Source organism: Gymnodraco acuticeps, unplaced genomic scaffold, assembly GCF_902827175.1.
Source record: "Gymnodraco acuticeps unplaced genomic scaffold, fGymAcu1.1, whole genome shotgun sequence".
NCBI lineage: Eukaryota > Metazoa > Chordata > Actinopteri > Perciformes > Bathydraconidae > Gymnodraco > Gymnodraco acuticeps.
The window spans coordinates 150,665-163,284 of NW_022990278.1; the positions used below are offsets into that span (position 1 = coordinate 150,665).

General features: G+C 41.3%; 1 protein-coding gene across 3 annotated transcripts in view; it reads left to right on the top strand.

Annotated features, from left to right (window-relative positions):
- Positions 1–12,620, top strand: part of cacnb4a (calcium channel, voltage-dependent, beta 4a subunit) — a 66,947-nt gene that overhangs the window by 17,789 nt on the left and 36,538 nt on the right. Inside the window, exon 1 of one of the 3 annotated variants that reach the window (XM_034221707.1) lies at positions 6,072–6,412. The exons of the other annotated variants lie outside the window; for them this stretch is intronic. Coding sequence (XP_034077598.1) covers positions 6,368–6,412 — 45 coding nt within the window. The 5' untranslated portion in view covers positions 6,072–6,367. Of the gene's footprint in view, positions 1–6,071; positions 6,413–12,620 lie in introns of those variants that run through there. 3 annotated transcript variants of the gene reach the window in all.

Consider the following 12,620-nt stretch of genomic DNA (forward strand, 5'->3'; position numbering starts at 1 on the left):
CGTCTCGTAGCGTTTGTGCACTGTTTTGAAATGCCGCTCCTAAATTACCCTTCTTCGATAAAGCCACGCTCGCATTGCAGATGAGACAGAAGGACTTTGAATTGGAATAGACACAAAACTAATCATCCTCCCACTCGGAGTGAAAATTATATATTTTGGGCTTTTTTGCTTCTGCCATAATTGCGGTCTTGTGTGTGTGCGGACTGTCACTCCTGTTGACACGGACAACGTCAGCTAACTAGTGCCCACTGCCGACCAGCCATGCCCCGACACATGGGGTCACGCCGGCCAATCACATAGCTTTGATGCGTTCAAGTGCATTATTCTGGCACAGGAAGATTATGTTACATGACATTAACGATAAAACAGAATATTGTTGTTCATTTTTTAGACACATCTCGCGATCGACTGGGAATCTCCCCGCGATCGATCGACTGGTTGGGCACCCCTGCTGTATAGTATGTATATTCACTCTCTGTCCTAAACGGCTTGTTGGAGCTCCAACCCCCCGTCCCGTCCCGTCCCGTCCCGTCCCGTCCCGTCCCGTCCCGTGAGCCCAGTGGCCGTCTGCAAGACAGCGAGACACGCCCGAACACACACACACACACACACACACACACACACACACACACACACACACACACACACACACACACACACACACACACACACACACACACACACACACACACACACACACACACACACACACACACACACACACACACACACACACACACACACACACACACGCGCAGCCTGGACTCACAGCCTCGCCGCGTCCCGCCGTCTCAGGGAGGAGAAATCGGCGGAGCTGCAGCTGAGAAAAGATTGAGTGTGTGTGTGTGTGTGAGGAAGTCTGCGGATTGGTCAATTTGGACCAATCCACGGACTTAACGTAACGGCTCCGTGGACGTAACGTAACGGCTCCACGGATTGGTCCATTTGGGTATGGGCACGTCACTGTACCCAGGAAGAAAAAGAACAATCTCCAACAGACAGGTCTTCTCTGTGTTAGAGTTGTACTCGCTACAGGGTGTACTTTGAGGGTTTGTGACTCTGCAGACCGTTTACATGCATAGAAAACTACATAACACACAAGGAGACGGGTAATAACCAGAAAAGCATGACATGGGACCTGCTGGTATTAACAGCCCTTTATGATTATGCATTTTCAAGCTGATCCAAAATAGCTTATGACGTTTTTAAGATGCATAATTGGGGCGCAGTGGTGTCAGCACAGCAGCTGAACATTATGAAAAACTCAAATTGCATGTTTAGTCCAAAAAAAGAACAACCCGCTGACACCACTGCGTCCTAATTTTAAAACTAGGACTCAACACAAACTATTTTCTGGAAAATGCGTCATCATAAAGCTGAAAACAGGGCGGTTTTTCTTAGAAACTTATATCAAATTGGCTTTTTTAGATATGCATGCTTCTCACAGGACAGCGATGCTCCATTTAAGTCATGATTTTACAGAGTATGACAGATTGCTGTGGTTTCAACAGCACACACAGAAAGTAAAGTAGGTTACATTGAATAAATGGTGACCTCATGCACTTGCAGCCTCGTGGTCAGGTGGTACTTTCTATGCCAACTCTGTGGTTAATGCATGATAAACATACTTATAACTTCTTTTTACCAACTCACTGCACTGTATAGTTATAGTTTCAGCACTCATAGTAATGAAAGTGCATAATAACAGGGAGGCTGTGGCATGTGGACTAATGCGTTGGTGTTCGGATCATGGAGCACAGGTTCAAACCCCACTGCAGTCAGCATGTCGTTGTGTCCCTGAGACACTTCACCCCAAATTGCTCCTGTGGGGATTGCCCACAGTATTGAGTATGTAAGTCGCTTTGGATAAAAGCGTCTAACAAGTAACATGTAATGTAATAACAAGCATTATAATAATTTATAACACATTTTCAAGTATGTTATTACGGCTTATAAGGTCAAATATAGTAATACTTCCTATTTACTGGTCACTCACTGACATGTTATACGTAATGATATTGATTTATCTCAATAAAAGGCAAACAATGATTACTTAAAGTAATTTAACACCAGCATTTACTGCATTGTCGATCATCGCATTTTGAAGCAGAGGCTGGTCAGTATTGGCATATCCAGCCATGCAGTAGGGTGGTTTGTGAACTACCTCTCTGAAAGGTCCCAATGTGTTCAGTTTGATGGGCTGTCTTCTGAGTGGTTAAACATTTCTAATGGTGTTCCCCAAGGTTCTATTTTAGGTCCGCTATTATTCTCTATCTATATTAATAGTTTAGGTGAAAATGTCGAAGGAGCAACCTTACATTTTTATGCGGACGATACCGTGATGTACTGTGCAGGTCCCTCGATTAACGAGGCTGTTGTTAAATTACAGGCTGTTTTTAACATTATTCAGACTCATCTCTCTGAGCTTAAGCTTCTTTTAAATGTGGATAAAACCAAGGTAATGCTCTTTCTAAAGCTAAAAATACACCGGAGACTGCTTTGGATATTGTAACTACGCAAGGAATACAACTTGAAGTTGTTGCCTGTTACAAATACCTTGGTATCTGGCTTGATGACTGTCTCACTTTTAAACTTCATGTCAATAACCTGCTTAAAAAGCTGAGGGTTAGGCTAGGTTTCTTCTACAGGAACAAGTCCTGTTTCTCGCTTGAGGCCAGGAAAAGGCTCTGTGACCTTTTTACCTGTGCTGGATTATGGTGATTTGTTATATATGAATGCACCTGCCAATTACCTGAGCAAGTTAGATGCTGCGTATCACAGTGCACTGAGATTTTTGACAAATTGTAAAGCACTTACGCATCACTGTACCCTGTATACCAAGGCGGTTTTGCCATCACTTACTGTACGGAGGCTCAGTCACTGGTACTTTTTCATTTACAAAGCCATGTTGGATAAACTACCATCTTATATCTGCTCCCTGATCTCTCTGCGAATTGAAAGTACTTATTGCCTGAGATCGCATGCTGTGGTTTTATTAAATGTGTCAAGTGCTAGGACTGTCTTAGGGAAGAAAGCTTTTAGATGTGCAGCTCCACTAACATGGAACAGTCTGCAAAAAGAATGGAAAATTACCAAGCTAGTACCACTACATGTTTTTAAAGCTCGGTTGGATGCTACTCAATCAGATGATGTTGGTACCTGTACATGTGGTTAGATATGTAAATTGTAATCCCTGTACATTTTGCTGTATGATGTCCTTTTGTTGTTCTGTTGTTTATGTCTTCTTGTGGAACCTACTGCTGCAGGTCTCCCTTGAAAAAGAGATCATTGATCTCAATGGGATTTTACCTGGATAAATAAAGGGTTTGAATTGAATTGAATTGTATCTTCAGGGTAGGTGAAATTAATAATAATAATTAAATGAAACATGAGAATTATTATACAATACAAACTTAAGCAGTGTACAACAAATATATTACTGACTTATAAATTATATATAAACAAATAATCGACTTAATTACACATCCTTCTCCCAACAACAAAATTATTAACATATATATTTTCAGTTTTTTCTGGAGGTTCCATCGGATATTGCATTATAGAAAGATTATTAAGTGTTAAATCCGTTTTAATTATAATACATTATGATCCTTGCTAAAAGGAATACCAGTGAGTGATCAGAAATGATTAAGTCTTTTGATACTTGACCTTATAAATCTTTCCAAAGTGCTTTATGGTTGATGATGCATCACGTGATCTGAGCAGGTGCAGCTGCAGTAACACAGTCTGTCAGCAGAGGGCGCTGTTGCTCTACTTTTCAAAGAGGCTCTAAATATGATGATATTCTGCGGGTTTCGTCTGGATTGGATAAGGACAAATAGTACAATGTGTGTACACATTTACAATTAATTAAATAGTGTATGTATTTATTGGATTACTTGTTAATTTAACAGCAACAATGGACATTATGTTCTCACCTGTATTCCCCAAACAGGAGTTGCATAGCTCGAGTTTTAAAAATAGATTATAAGCATGCAGGAAAATAATGCATTTTCTATAATACTCCATCTAGACAGCTTTTATAAAATGTTGGTTGATATAATATATATATTTGTTGTTGTGTTTCCTTCATAGCTCTGCCTTTTTTTCCCCTTCACATCGTAGAGTTTAAAAAAAATCTCTTTAATGTATTTAAAATGTAAATATGGAGGTTCATTATTTACCTTGGCAACACATACTATGATTAAAGTTCTTAACTCAAAAGGCCACTCAATTACTGAAGCTTTCAGCCGTATATTAGTTTATTTTACAGGTCACCTATCATGCTATTTCTAGGCAATAGTATAGGTCTCAGATATATCAAAACATATACAAAACATGTCTATGAAGTGTTTTGTTCAAAATACCAAACTGATCACCCATTCTAGCCATGCCTCATATCCCTCTATTTCACTTCCTGTTTCAAAAGTGCTGATTCTGGGATAAAGCTTTAAAAAAAAAAAAAGAATTGATTAAAAGAAAAGGGAGGGGTCTGAGCTCATGTGGGACCCGACAGCTACCGTCTAAACTAAATGCTGCCGTGATGAAACGCCATATCATGGATTATCAAGGATTCTCTCTGAAACAGTCTGGAGCTCAAAGGCTTTCTCTCTTGCCGGTTATACCACAAGGTGAGTTCCTTTTTACTTCCTGCTTCTTCACACACATGCTCTCCAGTACAGGTTAGCTCTGAGTGTTAGCGATGCTAATGTAAACACCGACCATATTACGTCCAGAACTGACGCTGCGTGAGTTCCCTGACACACCGGGGACACATTTATGTATAAAAGACATCAGAAAGTGCATTTTGCATGATAGGTCCTCTTTAAGTTAATATTTTGTAATGTCGGGGAACAAATCATTAAGAGTCTTGGCCAGGATTCGTAAAATTAAAATTAGCTGATATTTCTCAAAACACAGCCATCTATCTTTTATCCTGTGAACGCTTTCATCAGGGACTTTTCTCACGAGGTGTCAAACCCCAGATTTAATTGTTTATATTTTATTGATTTCCTATACGATCAGTTACAGTTGTAAGATACATTTCTCCATCTATTTTTGATGTAAAGACATGAACACTTAGCAGAGCCTCAGGTCCTTTGTTGGATTGACAAAAAACAAAAATACCATTAATTTGTTTAAATATGTCGTTTAGTAATAGATTTATTTATTTTTCTTCTCAAGAGAGAATGTGTATTTTATGTTAGTATTTCAAAAAATCCTCCTGGACCCCCCTGCAGGGGTTGGCTCCAGGTCGCCCTTTTTATTTACTACAAGACAAATGTGCCTTTTTATTTCATACAGTTCAATTTGGATTGAGACAGGGAAATAATCTAAACCTCCCGCGTGGCGTTTCACTGTCAAGGGGGCGTGTATGTAATTACATTGCAAATACTGACTTGAGCCCCACCACTGTATGGGTTATCCCTACCATAGAATACCCAACACAAATACTCTGGAGCCGCCACTGAACCTAGGAAACGTATTAAATAAATAAATAAATAAAACAATACAAACAGATGATGGAGATGAATAGACCAATTTAAAAAGGCATGTCGTTTGTAAAATGATAATTAAAAAATAATTTAAAATCGTCCATATTGCAATTTTGATAACAATTGTTTTTTTTAAATATATGATTTATTTGTGACATTGTCGAACACAGAAAGCATACATACAGAGACCCTCACGTGTACAATGAAGGGAGTAAAAGAGACCATTCTACCAGGGTCAACAATACCAACAAACAAACAAGTAGACCTTAACCACAAAAAATAACATTGAGATAACATTTTTGCAGCAATACACACTGTTTTTGCTGCTTACCGCTGCTCTCAGGCTGCAGACCCCCCCCCCCCCACACACACACTACACACACACACACACTACACACACTACACACACACACACACACACACACACACACACACACACACACACACACACACACACACACACAAACACACCTCCACCTCCCTCTGTGCCCCCTTCCTTATTCACAGCCGGCGTCGGCCAATCAGCAGGCTGCGTTTGCTCCTCTGTCATCAGCCAATATGCTGGAGGAAGGGATTGGCTGATCTGTGAGCTCGGGAAACGATGAAATGCCAGCTCTGCTCTGCCGTACAATAATGGGAACCAACAGTCGCTCTGCTCGGGGGCAATAAGATCAATTCAGGAAGCATCGGGGAAACACAGGAGCTCCACCTTTTCTCCCTTTCTGCTTGTTGCTGCTGCTGTGGTGGTTCCTCCTTCATGTGGAGGGAGAAGAGGCTGCTGGTGACTCCCCTCTCCTCCTCTTCCTCATCCATCCTCTCTGGAACAGGTTGATCTTTTTTGTACCCACTGCTTCTTGGATTCTCCCTCCTCCATGTATGATAACTTGTACCAGCATGGATTTGAAGACTCTGAGGCGGTGAGTGGATCAGAGGGGCGTCTGACACTTGTTTAAAAATCAAATACATGCTTTTCTTTCCTGTTGTGTGGCTGCATGATGCCTCCATAAACACCCACAGATTGCGCCGAGACTCGAGTGGGCTGCACTCTTCTTCACGGGGGAGTTAAAGACACTACTGGGGGGGAAGGGTGTGTGCATGAGTGTGTGTATGTATGTGTGTTTCCACAATCAACCAAGTGTGCAGTTTTCTCGCAAGCCAGGTGATAGTTTTCCTCGTTCTCCTCAAACTGAATGTTCTCTGCATATGGAGGAATGGCTATAGTGTTTATGAGCATTGTGGGTGTTTGAGTTCATCACGCCCAGTTACTAACAAACTGCTATACATATGATTATCCCACACCATCCATACGAGGCTGATTGAGAGAGAAATGCGTGCACTGGTGGAGAAATGCCTCGTTTTTCTGTCAATCAATTGCTTACAGAGAGGCCAACATTATTATTGATGGGCATTCATGGGATACAAATGTGTCGGGGAGGAGGGACATGCTTACAAAGGCAATAAATGTAAGGTCTGCGGAGGGGAGGAGGGGAGGGGGAATCCCACTGAGCCAGAGTCTGTCAGACCTTTCTGTAACTCCAGCTGACATCCTGCCTGATTAAAGGTGGAGGGGTTTCGTTCCACACATCCTGGCTTATCCACAGTGAGAGTGTAGCAGAAGAAATGTCTAGAAGATTTAGGCTAAGCGTGGTGAGCATTAGGGTGGAACATTTTATAATATCGTTAACGCAATAAGACCTGCTGCTATTCTCAAACGGTGTAAGGTTTCCCCCAGAAATGTGTTTTTTTTTTTATAAAACTGGGAATAAAGATTCTCTCCAATTTCAAAGCACATATTCAAGGATGTAAGGCTCTTATTGTCATGTGTGCATAGCTACAGTGTTAGGACAGTGAATATCTTAGGGCACAGGCTCCTCCAACAGCGCAACACAATAACACAGATAAAGAAATAATAATCCAATTGCAATATCAGCTAAAATGATCACACTTAGATATTTCTCAGTACAAGCGTGTATTTGTTGTTCTATACATGTTCACACACGGTCAGCGGTATCGGCAGCACTACAGGAGACGTCTTTGTCTGCTGCTTTAGGAAGTGAGGCTTTGTTCAGGGAACTCTAAAGCAACGACCTGCAGGCCCTCTGGTGTCAGCAGATTTCCTATAAATGTGTTTTGAACAGGGTTGGTTTAGTCGAAAGGAAAACCATACGCCGCTGTTATTTTCAAATGTATTGTAGCTTTGTTTGCTAGCAATCCCATTTGTTGTAGTAGTGTAACAGTAATCTGATTACTTCTTTGATTTAACTTAAAGGGAATACAGTTGCCTTCCTCGTTGTATCCTGATTACATCATCCAATGTCATCTGTTTAGTAATTGTACAATTATAAGGAGAGTTGTGTGAGTCAGACGACGATATGTGCATCATGTGCTCTGGTAGCTTATTTAAGGACATTTGTGTTCACTTGTTGATGGTGGACATAAAGAGGAATGCTTTTAGCCTTTGAGCTGATAGTTGTGGAGGAAGAGGAGGAAGAGGAGGAAGAGGAGGAAGAGGAGGAAGAGGATGGAGATGGGAGAGCAGAGCGGCGTCTGCTCAGATAAACTGGAGTGTGGCACGATGGACTCAAGACTGGCCACTTGACACTCTTAGATAATAGCCTCACAATCAACTCATTGTGTGTGTGTGTGTGTGTGTGTGTGTGTGTGTGTGTGTGTGTGTGTGTGTGTGTGTGTGTGTGTGTGTGTGTGTGTGTGTGTGTGTGTGTGTGTGTGTGTGTGTGTGTGTGTGTGTGTGTGTGTGTGTGTGTGTGTGTGTGTGTGTGTGTGTGTGTGTGTGTGTGTGTGTGTGTGTGTGTGGGAGACAGACAGAGAGGCGCAGGTTGGAGGAGTTGTTGCTTGTGTCTGTGCACGTTGATAGTAATGTTGCCTCGTGCTTAGAATACTTCCTTAACTTCCAGTACCTTGAGCTGAATTACATCCTCTTTGCCATTGGTTGCTTAAACCTCCAGGAGTGTAAAGAGATCACCAAAGTGATTTACTTGTTGTCCATTTGTACCAGGATCAGTCTTATAGAAGTACATGATAACCAAAATCAATACAATCCTATCATAGATAAAGATACAGAAACGTTAGGTTACTTTTGTAACCCCTGTTCTCAGAGTAGCAAGAGTGAGACGCCTCCCCCAACTGTTAAACATTTCACCTGTCAAGGGGCGGTGGTGGCGAAGTCCATAGGGACTTGGCTTGGCAACTGGAAGGTCACCAGTTCAAGTCCCGGAAAGACCAAGTGCTACCGAGCTGTCCCTGAGCAAGGCACCGTTCCCTTAACCGCCGTACATAATGGCAGCCCTGCTCCTAACACTAGGATGGGTCAAATGCAGAGAAACCGTTTCGTTACATAGTACCTGTACTACGTAATGACAATAAGTTGAATCTTCTTCTTCATTTGGTTTCAGTCTTTCCCCGTATGGTAATAAATAATAGGCCCTACTTAGTAGAATATAGAATTGGTTTTAAAAACGTTTTTGCTGGCAGACAATCTGGTTACAAAGGAGATTGCCGTGTCTCATGGTTCTCTCTTTAACCAAACAAAGAAAGGTGGGTTTAATAGCAGCATTTTAAAGATGTTTTCATCATGCTTGTTGGCATTGCGATCACTATTAAAAAAAGTTAGGAAAAAATAGTGATGGCCTTTTTTTTTTGTCCCCTTTGATTCATTATTTGAAGTGTGGGGCTTTTATTTTCCGTGCCCTCCAGTCTTCCGGTTATAGATTGAATTAATAATGAGGCAGTAAATAACACTTACTTGTATCAAGTCTCCCCTGGCTCTGAATGGATCATTAGAGGCGCCTGAGAGCCCTGGACAAAGCATTCATCCTCTCTTTAAAGCTTGACTACTGACTGACTGAGAGACAAACCCTCCGTCACTCTTTTGGACATATATTCTCATTCAATTATTGCAATTTGAGTAGAAGTAGATCTTCAGAAATGCTTCCACACAATCAGAGAGACTTTATTTGTCTCACAGCAGCAACGGTATATAAAAGCAGAGGTGGAAGAAGTACTCAGATAATTAACTTAAGTGAAAATAGCAATACTGAAGTTTGTAAAATACTCGGTTACAAATAAAAGTCCTGCATTTAAAAACCAAAAGTAAAAGTACTCATGCAGATTGCCTTCTAAAGAGGCCCTATTGTGCTTTTTGAGTTTTCCCTTTCCTGTAGTGTGTTATAGGTTTGTGTGCATGTAAATGGTTTGCAAAGGCTAACATTGAGCCAGTGTTCCAGTTTTCAGAGCAGACTGGGCTCTGGTTTCAGACAGAGGGTGAAAAGAGGTGCTGCAGTACTTAAGCAGTATGAGGGAAATAGAGAGCTTTTTGAACATTAAAGGGGACCTATCATGCAAAATGCACTTTGTGATGTCTTTTATACATAAATATGTGTCCACGGTGCGTCGGGGAATTCACGTAGCGTCAGAAAATAAAACCCTCTCTCTTTTCCTCCGTACCCAAATCTTTTAAAAACGGGTGTACAACGAGCGGATACAGATTCCATCCGAACTGACGTGTCCATCCGTGGTGACCCACAGAAAGTTGCTATCAGAAACAATGCCTGACGTGTTTGGGACGTGTTTGTTTACATTAGCAAGCCTCGCTAACACTCAGAGCTAACCTGTACTGGAGAGCACGTGTTTAAAAAGCAGGAAATAAATAAATGAATTCCCCTTGTGATAAACCCGCAAGAGGAAAAGCATTTGAGCTCCATACTGTTTCAGAAATAATCCTTGATGTGGTTTAGAACAGGATGGCGTTTTATCACAGCAGAATTTAACTTTATCTCCGGTAGAATTCTGATCAGGCATTAGCTCCGCCTCCTCTTTTTTTTTTTCAAGCAAAGGACCCAAGATCTGCGTTTCTCTAACAGGGCTTCAAAAGAGGGGTGTGAGCAGTATGAGGCATGACTACAACGGGTGAACTGTTTGATATTGTGAAAAAAAAACTTCACAGACATGTTTTGTGCAGGTATGGCCCTACAATATATGTTTCCAATATAGCATGATAGGTCCACTTTAAAGCATGGAGACATGTCCCAGGAGAGACACAGAATACTAATATGAATTTAAATATGAGGAGAATCGGGCCCGTTAAATAAATGATTGGTAAAAAGTCCATTTACAGACATTGTTTTACAGATCTCACAAAAAATATCTTTACCTGATTTGCTTTTCCTTCTGGTTTACTTTGTGTCGCAATGAGTCAAACTTTAAGTTCTGAGTTTTTACATCTCTCAGTAATATTTTCCACTTTTCATGATATAATTACAAGGTCTACAAAACAGCCCGATGTATTTTCCAATCCGTCCGCTCCTCACCCCTCACATTGTGCCGTGCTGACAGTGGAGCAGGTGCTGCTGAATCATGTTACTGTGTTTACCAGAGACACGTTTCTGTGTAAACACGCTGACAATGAGCTAAAACAGCAACATGAAATTCAAACTCTGCTCTGTCTGCCTCTGTCTGCCTAAATCACGAGGAAGCATTAATGTACTTATATAGCGCTATCAGGTCTTTACGACCCCTCAGACTCTTTACAAACTAGAGTCATTCACACATTCACATCTCATTCATGCAGAGCAGTACCACTTGCTCTATAGGGCAGCTAACACACACACACACACACACACACACACACACACACACACACACACACACACACACACACACACACACACACACACACACACTCAAACACCATCAGGAGCAACTCAGAGTTCAGTGTCTTGCCCAAGGACACATCCACATGTTGACTGCAGTGGCTGGGATCGAACCAACAACCTGTATATGTACGGTATACATTCAAAACTCTCATTGTGCGCGCTTCAAATGACACACACAGAATTGTATCAGAATTCATTTGTATGCTATCCACAGTTATAAACAGAGGTTGTTCTCACTATGCAGTAAACACTTGCAAAAGTGTGCAGCTTTTCAAGTTGACGGAGAGCTTATACCGTTCTCTAATGCCTCTAAAGGAAATATCGGCGCAGCCACAGTCGCCCATAACAGCCGTTAATTCCCTTACTTAAAAAACTATTACAACTCAAACCAATCTTATAAGATACTGCATTAGGAAAAAAAACAATAATTTTACTTTGTTTTTATTGAACAAAAAACTTCACAAACACCTTACGTCACTTGACAGTCAGTATCAATATATACCAAAGACAGTACATATCAGCAAATATTGGAACAAATACAATCTAAATGTAGACCATATACATCCATTGAAAATCAAAACAGGGAAAGGAAAAAATAAATAACAATAGAGTAGTAGTAATATTAAAAATAATACCACAAATACATCACAGGATTTGGGATTTCTCTCAGGCAGAGAAATAACTCGTTAGGGGAGACCACCTCCGTTGAAACAGGTCTGTCCTTAATTGTAATTGGGCAGTCAGAGCCTCCATCCCATATATCCCCCTGTAATGTTGTGACATACTATTTGGTCCGGAGTTGTGGATACCCGGAATGTTATATGTGTGACACCAGTTATTAGGTAGTACAGAGCGGGAATAAAGCACAGTTAACGATACTCGCTGTCTCCTGAGTTGTCTATAACAAAGCAAGATACACATACCAAATGACAACACTACAACTGGCGACGAGGATACTGCAACACATCGCAGAATGAGGGAAGAGAAATAAAACATCCAATTCTGGATAAGTGGTAAGCAAACTACGTTGGCTAACACATAAGGCTAACAAGCTAGCCAAGCCATCCACGGGACGCACCATGGCCAATCTCCCACATTTCCCACAGTTTGATGTGCACACTGAACCCAGCTCTGTAGGCTCGAGGTGGAAAACATTACATTACATTTAGCTGACGCTTTTATCCAAAGCGACTTACAATAAGTGCGTTCGACCAACAAAATACAAACTTGAAGAAAACAGAATCATATAAGTACATCAGGCTTCATAGAGCAAAAACATTTCAAGTGCTACTCAACTGGCTTTAGATAAGCCAGCCCTTTATTAGTATATAAGTGCTTTGTTAATAGTTCTATCGCTCGAAGTGGAGTCGAAAGAGATGAGTTTTCAGTCTGCGCCGGAAGATGTGTAAGCTATCTGCCGTCCTGATGTCAATGGGGAGCTCATTCCACCATC